General features: G+C 38.4%; 1 protein-coding gene across 2 annotated transcripts in view; it reads right to left on the bottom strand.

Moving 5' to 3' along the window:
- Positions 1 to 15,329, bottom strand: part of LOC124054264 (receptor-type tyrosine-protein phosphatase gamma-like) — a 404,131-nt gene that overhangs the window by 31,888 nt on the left and 356,914 nt on the right. For both annotated transcript variants that reach the window (XM_046380034.1, XM_046380044.1), the window contains one exon: positions 13,114 to 13,267. In XM_046380034.1, the coding sequence (XP_046235990.1) occupies positions 13,114 to 13,267 (154 nt within the window). The remainder of the gene's footprint in view (positions 1 to 13,113; positions 13,268 to 15,329) is intronic.

The raw sequence follows: 15,329 nt of genomic DNA, 5'->3' as shown, positions 1-15,329 counted from the left end.
GGTCCTGGACAAAAGCACAGGAAAATAAAAATTAATTCAGTAAATTTCCAAAAGTTGAATGGTCTATGGTGCTGGTTCTCAGAGCCAGAATTGTCTTTATTGCCCTGTAAGTGAAGAGGTTTCAGATTACTAGGAATTTGCCTTAGAGATTGGTGCATACATAAAACATAAAAAACAAGAAACATATAATAATAGAATAAAATAAGACAAAAAGAATAAAGTAAAATAAAATAAATATGGTTCTGTGAAGTGTACAAGAGTGATGTAGTACAGTGTGGAGGTAGTGCAAGTAAGTGAAGTAAACAGTGCAAATGGTCAGCAGGTGGATCATGACAGGAACATATATCAGAGACTGTACTGAAGTAGCTAAAGTGCCGAGCAGTATGTTAATCAGCTGGTGTTCAACAGTCCAACAGCAGAGGGGAAGAAGCTGTTCTTGTGACGTCCGAATGGACCGTAACCTCCTGCCTGAAGGGAGTTTTTCAAAGAGTCTGTGTCCAGGGTGAGAAGGGTCAGCTGTGATCTGACCTGCACGCCTCAGATTCCTGGAGATGTACAGTCGATCACCTTCTCGGCAGAGCACACAGCACGCTACAGTCTGTGCTTGTCCCTGGCAGTGGCCCCACTGTACCACACGGTGATGGAGGAGGTGAGGATGCACTCAACAATCATGGCTGGCACCTTGAGTTTCCTCAGCTGTTGCAGGAAGAACTATGTCGGCGTCTCACTTCTTTGACTAAAGCATGGAATAAATCCGCAGCAGATGCTAAAAAAACTGGAGATAAGACCTCGGCTTCTGGTCGAATGGAGTGAACAGTAGTTAGAGGCAGCTCCACTATACTACGATAAAAAAGCGTCCTGGGCTACTTCAACAACAATATTTTGCAACAATACTTCCACAAAACCCCCTCCAAGACATCACAGCTGGTGATGAAGAGCAGTCAGAAATATACGCAGAAAACTTTACAGGCGTCATCACCTCCAACAAGTGCAAACGAAAAATATGGCAGAAAAAGATTTACCTATCTCTGTGAATACTCTCCGAAGGGAGCTACGAGCTTACCGTGAAGGTATGATGAACGATATAAAAACACATATAGAAAGTATGCATCAAAAAATACAAACGACATATCCTCACTCCGGGAAGAAGCCAAAGAAGACATTAAGACGCTTTGAGATGAACTCTCACAGAAAATAGAAGCAGCAGAAACAACAGACACACAGAAAGAAATGGAAAAATCACTCTGTGACATATCAGACAGGATAACATCTGTAGAAAAAGGACAGGAAGCTTTCAAGAAATACCGTAACAAACTACAAGAGAAATGCATGGATCTTGAAAATAGAAGCCGCACAAAAAATCTGCGTGTAGTGGGAATCAACAAGGACACGAAGGCAGGGAATCCGAGCCACTTTATGGCAGAGTTTTTACAGAGCTGCTCGAAGAAGAAAACTTGAAATCGGCAGTCATTACAGATCGGCCTCACGGAGAACGGAGAGCGGCCAAGAGCTATGATTGTCCGTCGTCACTATTACTCTGACAGAGAGAAGATCCTATCAAATTTACTGTCAAATTAAAAAAAAGAACGAAAGCAATTAAAAAACAAATACTTCTTTAAAATACTTTAACAATACCCCAGATATCACCAGATCTACCATATGGGAGGCAATGAAGGCATACCTTCGAGGGCAAATAACAACAAATCAAAGGACGAAAGCTCAAGAATATGTCCACTCGTCTTCTATGTGTGCTAGACATGGACTTTTACAGTTCAAAATATTACAAAGACTGCATTTATCAGAACTGAAACTGTCAAAGATGTTCCCCTCTGTAGAGCCGTCCTGTGACAGATGTAAATAAGAACCGGCCTCACTTGCACGTATGTTCCGGAAATGCCCTCGCATCACAACATATTGGGACAGAATATTTTAAACTTATTCTTGCTCTATTTGGAGGGAGGTCGGTTACTGTCTTTGTCTTTGTTCTTTCCCAGTTGTGGGTACTCTCATTTTTATTATAATCAATTTAAGTTTATAAATGAACATCATCCTCTTTCTGTAATTACAAAAACTTCAATAAACAGAAGTTAAAAAAAAAAACAAAAAGTGGAAATAACTGGTGTGGTATATTTGATGTTCACAAGCTCTTCTCTGGTGTAAGAGCATGCACATACACAATATGCGCACAAAAACAGACAACATACAGTATATTAGCAAAAAGAGGAACATTACAAGAGAAGAAAATTCATTTCCTGCAGAAAATTCAGTGTGCATCCTAACAGCTGCACTGAAGTGTCAAGGCATTGCTGGAAAATACAGAAATGTGAAACTGAAAATGCCTGAAAATCACCATGAAGCCAGAATGCATTGCGTTGCTCTACTCGAAACGGTAATACTATCAAAAAACTTTAATACTATTATTAGTATTAAATACTATTATACTACCATGTTGAAATTTGCAGTGAGCTGCCTAACAATGCCGACAGAAGAAATGCTTTATATTGACATCACACCAATAAACTAAATCAATTAAATCTAAACAGTATAAATGTATAAAATACAAGCGATAGAAAAAGGTTGAATCGATGCATAACCATCCTTAAAAGGCAAATTTAGTGCTTGAATTGTTTTGTAGACTCAAAAGAAGGACTGAAAAGAAATTTGAAATTTCCAACCACTGACTTACATAATAGTAATGTCTTTAAATAGCTGGACATTTGCAAAAGTAACAGAACTGTACATTGAAGTCAGGTACACACTGAAAAAAAGGTTTGAATTTACTTGATTTTAATGTGCTCATCGGTCCCACACAATCCTAATACGTTAAACCAACATTGTTTTCCTCCTTTACTTAATTATTTCTTGTGAAACAAAAAAAATTGTGTTCACATTAGATTTTTTCAAAGAATCATGCTGAGCTAACGTATTATTTGTTCACAATGTATGACCAATTTATTGTGTAGTGTTAAAATGATTTCATAATGTCCAGGGAACCCAATTTTCAACTGGAAGTTCAGCTTGATTTCATGATGCAACTATTATTCAAAGGTATCATGTAATTTTAAAGTCATGCAGTTATGTTATGCAGAGAAAATAATGCTGGATTCAACATGCACTTTACCGAAAATGGAGGACTGTAGTGTAGTTGCCATGAACTGATTTCATAATCATAGTATCAGCAACAGTGTATTCAAACACAAATACATGATGCACTCAGTTGTTTTGACAGTGGATTTTTAAATCAAAAATAATGTTCAATGAATACATCTTCTGCTCGTGAATCATGACAGGGAATCAACATTTCCGAAAGCAGGACTTCCCTAAATCATTAATAATAATCCAAAATGTCTGTAGGAACATAGACTTTACATTTTCTAAACTTATCTTCATAGTATATAAAGTACAGCAAAGACATGTATAAACTCAATCTAAACTGTTTAACAGTAGTTTGAAGAGTGCAGACAAAATATTTTGAACTGGTACCAGCAATGGTTCAAAATACCAACCAACAGTGAATTGGCAAGAATAACACAGCCTGTAAGCCTATTAAAATAAATAAAGTGTCTTTTAAATATAAAAAAAATCAACATATTCATAACTTGTGTACTTTTCCTTTAGCTTTCAAACGTGAAGTAAGAAAGCTACCCACTTTTCCTATCATCATGTATCTGACATTCCCCTCAATGGTCTGTGAAGTAATCAAAACGTCTGTAGCAACATAGACTGTACGTTTTACAAATGTATCTTCAGAGTATATAAAGTACAGCAAAGACATGAATAAACCCAATCTAAACTTTTCAACAGCAGTTTTACGAGTGCAAACAGTTTGAACCAGAGATTGGCAGTTATGTTTTAGTATGCGCTGTGCATTTCAAAATCTATGTGTCATACTCAAAAGCTCTTCATCGAGTCAAAGGTCGAGTCAAACCTTTGAAATACAGACACGTGACATAGCATATGCATGGAATTAGCAGTGGTAATGTATCAAAGGCCAGCAGAAGGTATTCAAAGAGCAATGTGCAGCACAGGGCATAATGCGCCCTAGTAGATGTGGATCTCTCAGGAACTTTACTCCCTTTGGCTTACTTCCCTTGGTGCTAACTTCTACATAAGGAAAGTGTAGCTGTTTTTTTCGGGGGTTTTTTTTAAAGCCAAGTCAGTATCAAACATAAATGGTTGTGAAACATTTTACCATTTTTTCCTCATGGATACGCAAGAGAAAATACTGTCAGTATAGTGTTCAAACTTGGACATTTTTCGTACCCATCTGGTGCCATTTTTTCAGTGCAGGGCTCCAACAGCAACATCCACGTAGACAAACATTTCACATATGACATGAATTATTAAAACTGTTGGACTGTTATAAATGTTTAGGTTTAGAAAAAGATCATGTTTTTTGGTTAAAATAAGGATGTTAACGTATGTAAATAACATATGTACATGTGTCGCATGCTATGTAACTTATATGTAACTAGGTAACTTACATACCTATTTAGGTATGTAACTAACTTGAACACTTGTCTCCTATGGGAAAGTCCTGCATTTGACAATCAGACTTTCTTTGTACATCAGCACTAAAAAGGCACCTCCAGAAATTATGCCACTGACTAGGCTGCCATATTTAGTGTAGTGGGACTGAGCACTGTAGATGTGACTTGAACACTGCATATTGTCTCGAAATATCAGTCCAGGTCCAATGTGCCTTGTGGGAAGCTTTTGTTTTCTCAAGAAGCTTACAGTTACCTTTTTCCCAAAAGACCTGAATGCAACAGAGCAACAGTACGGGTAATGAGGTCAGTACCAACTGCTGCTGAAAGGCCAATAAGACTGTAGCGGGGGTGGAGTCTGTGTGGAACACAGGGCCATGACCTGAGCTTTGTTTTACAATGGGATTAAACACCCCAACACACCCCAGCACCTGCTGATAGGTCTGTGTGTGTGTGTGTGTCTCAATAGTGCATACCAGTGTAAGAACTCTGAGAGTAAATCTGGATTTTGGTCAGTCTTACCAGACATCGTGAAATACAAAAAAGACCTCTGTCACAGTTTTAATGCCAATAAATTAAGCCCACAAGCTAATGTTGAAATGAGGAAAAAACAAATGTCTCTAGAGGGACCCAAGTGAAAAGACCCCATGATGAGACAGCTGAAGACGCTAAGACTGCCAACAAAAAGAAAACTGCATTCAAAAGAAATAAGAGTCCTGCTCATGACAGATGATTCACATGCTCCAAACCCGCTCTGTGTCATATATGGCTTCATGGCATCATTGGATAGCCAAACACTCTGCATTAAAAGACAAGCCTTTGGAGTTTTCAGAAAGAAAAAACATGAACATGAAGGACAGAAACAATTATTAAAGGCCACCTCATCGACAAATGTGACTGCGCTAAGAGCATTGTACATAGTGGCTAACTGCATTGCTAAGGCTAAGAAGTCTTTTACTATTGGGTTACTAATGGAAGAGTTGATCGTGCCTGCTGCTAAGGACATTTGTCGTGAACTGTTAGGAGAGGCTGCAGTTAAAGAAGCAAGCACAGGTTTCTCTTTTAGCCAACACCATTACTAGATGAAATAGCACAGGACATTGAGGCACAACTGTTAGAGAGGATTAATGGGTCACCATGGTATGCAATCAAGTTTACTGATGTTGACAATAAGGCAGTAAGGCTTGTTCTTGTGCAATGTATATTTCAGGAGGATGTGCATGAGGATATGTTATGTGCATCATTGTTGACAAATAACACCACAGTTGCAGAACTATTCAAGTCTTTGTATGATTGTTTACATATCGGGGAAACCGAATTGGTCCTCTCGTGTTGGTGTATGCACTAATGGAGCTGCTGCCATGATTGGACAGCTTTCTGGTTTCACTACACGGGTCAAGGAGGTTGTGCCCAAATGTGAGTCTATGCACATTCACAGAGAAATGCTGGCTAACCAAAAAATGTCACCTAAACTTAAAGTTATTAACCATGTCAAAATACCTTAACTTGTGTCTGTTAAAACGGCTTTGTGAGGTTTTTCTTCTCTTATACCCAGAAGTTAAATGGCTTTCTAAAAGTCGATCATTGGCCAGAGTGTTTGAGTTAGGTGAGGAAAACAGTCACCCCTGGCAGCACATTTCAGTAACATGGAAGGGGTCACTTACTCATGTAACATATTCAACCTGCTCAACGAACTGCATGCAAGTTGGCGGGTAAAGTGGCTGCATTCAAATCCAAACTGGAACTGTGGGGATGGTGAGAGAACACGGGGATATTTCACATGTTTCAAACATTAGCAAGGATTTTGGAAGAGACTGGGCTTGGTCTTTCATTCTCCCAGCTGTCGCACAATCACGTATCTTTGCTTTTACAAGAGACTGAGTGTAACTTCCCAGCAACAAAAGACGCACAAACTGAGAAGGAATGGATCCGTGGCCGATTCATGAAAATGACTGAATCTACTTTGTCCGTGCTGGAAGTAGATCAGCTGCTTGAGATTTCAAATGACGGTCTTAAAAGTATGCTTGAGACAACTTCAGAATTGTCTTACACAAAACCGGTCCGTGGTGCAAAAAAAGGTTGGAGACCACTGTTGTAAAGCACATTTCAGGCACCCAAGATTGTGCCATTTGATTATTGTAGAACATTCTGTTTTTCTTCACATGCCAGCAATAGTTTGCTATATGTTTCATATTTCAATAGAGGACTGTACTGCTATTTTCCAGCTGGATCCTTTTTTCCCATGACAGGACTTTCAAAGAGGACATGAAAAACTACTGATGACAAAATCAAAAGGTGTCTACTTTGGTATGAACTGTTAAACTACAAGTACTAGGTAACATTGATGATTAATATGAATTATTTACACTTATGAGTGACAAGCGTGCATGTCTATAAAACAGGCATGTACACAAGACTTTAAATCTTATCTGTCCAACCTGAAAGCCTTTGACAAACTATTTTTTGTTAAAGGGAGAAAAATACAGCTGCATTACACAAAGGCTAACAACAACACATGGGTTCATCAATTTAAATCAAGTTAAATATACAAATGAGTATAGAAGCCAAATTTTAAAAAAAATATCGTGTTTAGGCAACATTTAAATGCTAATAATGTGGAGAAAAGTGTCATTCAGCTGTGGAAGAAATATGTAACTGTTGTGTCTTCATTTTCTCCTGCCTTATAGATTTATAGATAGATAGATACTTTATTGATCCCGAGGGAAAATTCAAGATATACTTATATATATTCCACTGCAACTCAGATGCAAATATTTTACTTTATACTCCACTACATTTACATGAGAACTTTACTTACAAATTACTCTGCAAATTTAATAGGATAATGCAAAATATAACCAACAAATAAATTATGATGTATTGTTATTGATTAAGATAAAAACTTATTGAGAAATTCACCAGCTACACCAGCAGATAAATGATATAAAGTAGTTAAACCACCTTCACTAGCTATAGCTATATTTATCTATATATATATATATATTCTACTAAAATGTATCTACTGTGTATCTAATCTTGAACATCTTCTCAATAAATGCCTCAAAGAAAACAGCTTTTCTCAATATTAAGGATCTAACATACATATTTGTATACCCAACCATCAAAAGCAGGTCAATCAAAGGAGTCAAATCAGGGCCAAAAGTTTCATTCATTTGAAAAAAAGATTTGAACTTGAAAGTTGAAATTTTGATTTTGAACTTAAAATAAAATACAACATTGGAACTAGAAATATGTTTTTCTTTTTTTTTTTTCAATTCTTCAAATTTTTCATTTTGAATATAATTTTTATTCAACTCTGAAATTCTTTTGAATAAATGACATATTTTTAATTTTCACTTTCATATATATTTCAATATTTGAGGCCTGATTTTTGTCACCTTCTTTTTTACACTTTCAAATCTTAGTTTCAGATCTTTTTTTTCACTTTCAGATCTTTTGTTCACTTTTGGGTCTCATCTTTTCAGTTTCAAACTTATGGCCCAGATCTGGCGTGGAGGGCATAGCATCAGCTTAGAGGGGTGTGGAATCATGAGTGACATCACGTTGCCTTCAGCAAACATAGGTACTATGAGAAGAATGTCCCCACACTTTCTATACACCATATTCACATTATGGACAGTGGAAAAACTGATGCCATTGATAAGGTTCTGTTTGTCGGCTATTTTTTGAATAGATACTCTGAGAAATTATCCCAAATGTTATAATGATGGGTAATTTTTGTAACATAGGGCCATACTTCAAGGGGAATTGGCTAAAGCTGGAAATTAAGCATAGGACTAGCAGAGTGTATGTTAAGCGTCATATGCAGCTACTAGCCAGTGTCATGCATCGTTGTGCGACAGATGAATACATACAAACGACCAAAATGTCCGGTGGAAAACATGCCAAATAAATAGGTTATTGTGTGACAAATAAAATATGTTCACACCTGAAAGGATAACTGAGACCTTAATATCCCATGTAAACGAATGAGTATAGTATAGATAGTATAGATCCCTTTAAGAACTTTAAGAACTCAGGTCATGCTTCAGAAAGCTCAAATTATTCTCTGTTAATAATTTTAAACTTTAACACTGTTCAAATTTCTAGACCCTTGTTTTCAATTCTAGTGTATGACAATAAACAAAATCTGTATTTTGATTAAACTTGTACAAAATGCAATGCAATACAAAATCGATAGCATTTTCATTTGATGGCGTTATCTGGCATCTTAGGTTAGAGTACTTCATAGATTGGTTGTACAGCTTTACTGAAGTGCTGGAACAAGTGTTCCTTAAATATTTATTTTAAGTGTTTCTTTGATACAGTTTAGGAACTATACCGCAAAAAGAGTACATTTAAAGGCCAGAAATAAAGAGATTAAAGAGTGTTGATTCAGATGTGGTTATCAGTGAGTATACCACGTGGCAAGCGAAAATTAAGCTATATTGTTCAAACTTGCATGTGTCTTACACATCATCACCACTAGCTAGGAATTCTGGCAGTGGTAGACTTACATGGTTACACAAAGAATGTGATTCTTCTAGCTAAAGGTAGCCAACCTCATGTAAATAACTGTAAATAAATGTAACATACTTCTGTTTGCAAAATGTAACAATGCTTCCAAGTTAGATTTAAAGGGGACATACTGAACCCCTTTTTTACAAGGTATTCCAGTTCTTCATGAAATGTCTGTGACATTATTTGGTCAAAATACCACATGAATGAAGCACAACAGCCCCCCCTTTTTACCCTCTCTAAAAAGACCCTTTTCAGAACCAGACATTTTGAGAGCCTGTCACTAGCTGTGGTGGCTGTGTTGTGGACAACCCACCGCTAGTGAATCCAGTGTGGATATTGTTACGTTTGTCGGTTAAGTTTTCCTTTTGGCATTTGTACATTGAACTACATGTTAATTTGCGGAGACATCATTAAGCTGTTCCTCTTACATCAATAACGGTCAAGCTCATTTATTGTAGGTACTAGCCAGCCATGTTCCCTTGCTTAGATTAAGAATTATGCAAACACCTAGTATTATTGAATTAGAATATTTAGCACTTATCACATTGTTTTATCATTGCACTTAATCACATTAATAATGTTATGAAATGTTGGAATTTGGTGACTTATAACCCTCTTAAATAAAGTACACCTACAATGTTGTCACTTTGTAAATATCTTTCTTGCCACATGTGTACTTGTTGGAACTGTGCAGCAAGGCCTACAGAGCCTGAGAATGTATGCTGCAGGGAGATAACACAGCTAGAATGAATGCTAGGTGAATTACATTTCAATTATGCAATTGTTGTCTCTTCAGGTCAGTTTAGTTAAATTATTTGTTTAGATTTTATAGGTACCAAGAAGATATCAGCTGCTTGAAACCCCTCCAGCACGCATGGTGGATCATCCTGGCCTCTGACCTGTGTGTTTGAAAGTGTTCTCATTACAGACTGACAGCATCAGCATCTACAGAGCAGATTATGTGCCTTTACATACATTTGAAACCAGATATTTACACAGGACCTCAAGTCGGGTTGAGATCTGGTGATTGACTTGGCCAAGGTATTGCTTCTTTGCCTTAAAAAACTCCTGATTTGGTTTTGCAGTATGTTTTGGCTCACTGTCCATCTTTGCTTTGATGTGCCATCCAGACAACTTTGCTGCATGTGTCTCAATCTGTGCAGAACGTATATCCCTATTCACACTGCTTCTGTCTTCTGTCACATCATCAATAAACACTAGTGACCCTGTGTCATTGGAAGTCATGCATGCCCATGCCACCCACTGACTACACCATGTTTTACAGAAGATGTGGTGTGCTTTGGATCATGAGCCATTCCAAGCCTTACTTCCATATTTTGTTCTTCCCATCATTCTGGTACAGATTGATCTTAGTTTCATTTCTCCAAAAATGCTTTTCCAGAACTGGTTTTGATGGGTTTTTTTTGGCAAAGTCTAATCTGTCTATTTTTGAACCTTTTGTATTTGAAGTCTTCTCTTTATGGTAGACTTAGATACACCTACTTCCTGGAGAGTGTTCCTCACTTGGGTGGATGTTGTGAAGGAGTTTTTCTTCACCATGGAAAGGATCCTGCGATCATCCACCACTGTTGTCTTCTGTCGATGCCCAGGCCTTTTTGAGTTCCCGGCTCATCAGTGCACCCTTTTTTTCCTCAGAATGTACCAAACTCTTGATTTGGCCACTCCTTACATTTGCACTATCTCTCTGATGGACTTTTTTTTTTCCAGCCTAAGGTCTGCTTCATTTCCATTGAGAGCTCCATTGACCGCATGTTGTGGGTTCACAGCAATAGCTTCCAAATGCAAATGCCACACATGGAATCAACTCCAGACCTGCTGTTTAATTGATGATGGATTTACAAGGGAATAGCCCATGCAGCCCATGAAATCATTTTTGGGTCTATTGTCCAATTACCCTTGGTCCCTTGAAACAGAGGTTTCTACATATTAAAGACCTGTAATTCCGAAAACAAATATGGATGTAATTAACCTCAAATTATTGCTGAGAGTCTGTACTTTGAGCCCATATATAACTGTATCTTGAATATGTTTTGGTAAATAGCTAAAATTACAAAACTTGTGTCAGTGTCCAAATATATATATGGACCTAACCGTATATCTACACAACATTCCAAGTCCTGTCTGGCAGGCCACATGATGCACTATGGCCAGTTTTCTTGTTGTGCTTGCTAAGACACAAAGAATATTATTTTTAAGGCCTGTCACAGAAGCATTTAAACAATGTATACCTAAATTCAGATCGACCTATATTACAAGGGAATTAACCTAACTGTGCAAACATAACAATACTGAGTCAGTTTGCTAGTTATCCAAATGATTGCACGAGTTTTATGATATTTACACTTCTGCTATTTGGCCAATGCAAGCTTTACACTTTAGGCACAGTCAGTTACATCTGCTACGGTGACCATGAGCATTACACACAGTGTCAGGGCAAGAGTCACAGTGTTGACAATATTAATCACACAGCAGCTTGAAAGAGAGTCGATGGTCGCTGATCTTTCCAGTCTAGAAACTTGCATGTTCATTTTGGCACAACAAGTGAAATGGGCCGGATGCTAAATACAATAGTGATTGCACAGCTGTAGTCATATAACACTGGCTTTCCTCTGTACTCATTACAAAATAAACACACGCATTTCCATATGTATTTTCACTCTGATTGCCGTCTGATAAAAGCACAAATTCACGTGTAGCACATTTCACAGATTTCACAAAGCACAGCATGCCAACTAGTTGGCCGTAACTTGACTGCAGGCCTGCTAATGATACATATAAGAAGGGGGCGAGGGGTGAAATGGTCTCTGCGATTCACTGCAGTCTCGGAACTTATTGTGAATTTCAACGTCACTTGCAAAAACTTTAGAGACATCTAACTTACAACCATGTTCTCATTTAACTTTCACGTTATTTAAGTGTCGATGAAATTCAATTTAACCTCAACTTACAAACATAACGTAGAGGCTGTAACTCATAATACAGTGCTATTCACTTTAACTGTTGGCATAATTGTTTTCTGATACTTATGTGTCCTTCCTCTGCACTTTCGCCACGGAATGGTGGCACTGATCCCTCTTTCAAATAAAGTTGAGCTGGCCGAAGTTTGGGAAGAAGTTGGACGCTTAGCGCACACAAACACGTTTTAGAGACTGCTGCTGCAATGTCTCCATCAAAATGGAGCATGGACAATGGACAATGGAACCAACAACAGAGCACTTTCCGTACTTAGCTCTAACTTCAGACATGATCACTGTGAGACAGGCGCTTGCAAGAAGCCAAAAATGGTGAACCTGCGCAAAGGTAGACCAAAATCCATGGGTGGATAGACTCAGGTGTGAGGCCAGATTGTGCAAATAAGCCCCCCTCTTGACATCAAGAGCAGAATCAAAACGGGTTGTTGAATCCCACATTTTCTGATCGAGGCTGCTCACACAAAAGTCACTGGGTTGTCGTATTTCACATTTTATGAGTGAGTAGTTTTTCATAATATGTCCCCTTTAAATCAATCAACGAACACTTCCATGATACAGGGAACAGCACTGCCCTCCTCTAGCCTCTTTCCAACCTGTTGAATCTGAAAGGCTTTTCTCACTGAGCATTATTGTCCCTTTCAAAAAGTTGAAACATCCAGATAAATAGATATACTTTTGTCAGCAGTGTAACATTAGAACTTCTTTCTATTTTAACCAATCTTTTTTTATTATTATTATTTTTAGCACTAAGCAACTCCAGTTCCCTCTAGCTCTTAGAGGTATAGATGCAACAGAGGTTATCTAGCAAACAGCTTTTTAATGTCCGCTCGAAACATATCGGAAGGGTTTCTTAATATTACAGCAGTTTTTTGCCGCTAACTTTCTGTCAGAGCAGTGAAAATTGCTAGATATGAGATAGATAGATAGATAGAAGAATGAAACATTTGTGGTGCTTGTGAACATCCAAACACCATGTTTTTCCATCCTCAGTAATATACCAAGCTTGGTGATGATGTATTTTCCCCTTCTTGTCTTCAACCATAAACAAATGCAGTCAACCATTTGGTGACCACCATCTCTAAAGCAGCAGAGGATGGTGGAGTTGTACCCACCTCCAGTAGACAAGCACAACCAGCAGTACAACGAGGCAGAGGAAGGCCAGAGCTGAAACCACCACCAAAGGTACCAGCCACTCCACATGATCCAGCCCAGTCCCAGACCCTGACTTTGTCTGATGGGTCAGGTTGGTCACTGCACCAGGACGGTCTGCAAGAAAAAGGGAGAAATTATTGAGAGAGAGAGACAATATCCCACAGGCAGAAGCCACAGGGGGGGCAGAATGATGGCAGAAACCTTTCTTTTTTGATGCAGCTTATAGTTAGGGCAGGCCAAGGCCGACCTGTAGTTATGCGGCTATTGACTTAGACTGCTGGGGAACCTCCCATGATGCACTGAGCTTCTCTCTCCTCCTCTAACTCTCCTGTTTAAAGTCAAAGCCTCGTAACTTAGATGCTGTTTTGTTTCATTGCTGCTGTTTGAAGGAGCTGAAATTTTATCACACAAACAGTGAAGTCACTAATGCATATGTCAGTGTGAGAGCAACCATGAGCTGCTGAATACCAACTAGCGTAACAAGATTCCAAATGCAACCTTTATAAAACATACAGAATTGGAAAGGACACATTAGGAGAATAGAAAATTGCTTTTGGGGTGAACTTAAATGTCAACTTAAGAATGAGGCAAAATGATGCCCCATTCTCTTTAAAGGAACAGTCTTTTGACAGCTTCAGAGTTGTCACAAGGATTGAGCTGGCACTTTTCAGTATGCAGTTCTTAGTTGTGTCCCAGCTACATATGTAATATAAATCTAGTTTGAAGTATCCGGTGTGCACACATTAGCCTGAAAATCACACTAAATTTTCATTTTGTTACATTTCATTATTCAGCCTGACTTTGTGTATCAGTTCTGTTATTTTTAGTGGACACTTACAGGTTATCGAGGGGAAGAGTGAGGCCCTCAAAAAGTTGTACACTTTTAAAAACATCTTCATAATGTCAGACTATGACCATGAAGAGAAGCTCAAACAGTGAACTGTAGGAACAAGAGGAAAACACAGCTTTGACTTGAGGAAGAGTTAAAATATGAACAGTGTTGCCTTAACAACTTTTCAGACCTGTTGCAGTAGACTTCATGATACGCCAAGTCTTTCTGATGTTTTGCCTATCCCATTTACAATCATGAATGCAGTCCAACACAACACCAAAGCCACCTGCTGCTACAAGTCTGTGATTGGTTCATTACTTCTCAAACCAGAGGAAACAGCCTTCTGTATTTAAGTCACTAAACAAATCATGGAATCAGGTCATGTTCACAGCTCAAAACTGGCAAAATAAGATCTTAAATTAGATTAGAAATGTCAGTACACATAATAAATTTACTTGCTGTTGCTCCATACTGCTGTCCATCAATACCAATCAGAAAGTAAATTAAGAGCGAAATAACAGCTAACAGTGAGGATTAACCATTTTGTGGATCATCATCAACTGAAAAGTTTTAAAATTTTTGGAAAGAAAAATGTTGCTTTCTTCATGTTAGGATTTCCTATCTTAGATTGAAAGGAAGGTTACAAAGTTTGATTGACACTCACTGGAACATGCCTTGTTTCATTTCCTGTTCATGCTGCTCTTTAGAGCATAGTGTACACTTTATTAGAAATGGAATTGGGGCACAGTTTATTCTCTAAGCTCAACTCTACATATCCTGGATCTGCCGTATCTCTTATGGGACACACAATGATGAAATGGACGAAAATCTCAGGGATATTTCCCAAAACACCATTGTGCTCCTTTAGCTTCGTCAAAAAGTAAAAAAATAAACGGCGAGCCAATGCATCAAATAAGTCAAAATGAATAAAGATCAGTACAGACCAGGCCAGTACCTGACTGACACTCCTGCCCAGAGCCCTGCACACTCTGCACACTTTCTGAGGAAGATAACAGCATCAAAACACACATACACAGAGCTCTCAAAAATATGAGTCATTTGTCAAATCCTATTTGCTTTTCGGTTCCTCAATCACTAACATCACCATGACCACCACCTACCCAGTTCAGCTGTTGCAGCCTTGACGTTGCTGAAGCTGATGCCGGCCCCCATGGCCTTCAATCTGCAGCTTAGCCTGGGCCGGGCTCCTACACTGCACCACAGCCGGCTCGCATCACCACTAAGTCTGCATGTCCTTCCTTATATTCACACACAGACATACACAGTGTAAAACCCGGAGATGCTGCCTGCCTCTGTCCCTTTTCTTTTCCTTCTGCTTTTCTC

This window comes from Scatophagus argus, chromosome 3 (assembly GCF_020382885.2).
Source record: "Scatophagus argus isolate fScaArg1 chromosome 3, fScaArg1.pri, whole genome shotgun sequence".
NCBI lineage: Eukaryota > Metazoa > Chordata > Actinopteri > Scatophagidae > Scatophagus > Scatophagus argus.
This window is presented reverse-complemented; position numbering and strand designations above follow the sequence as displayed.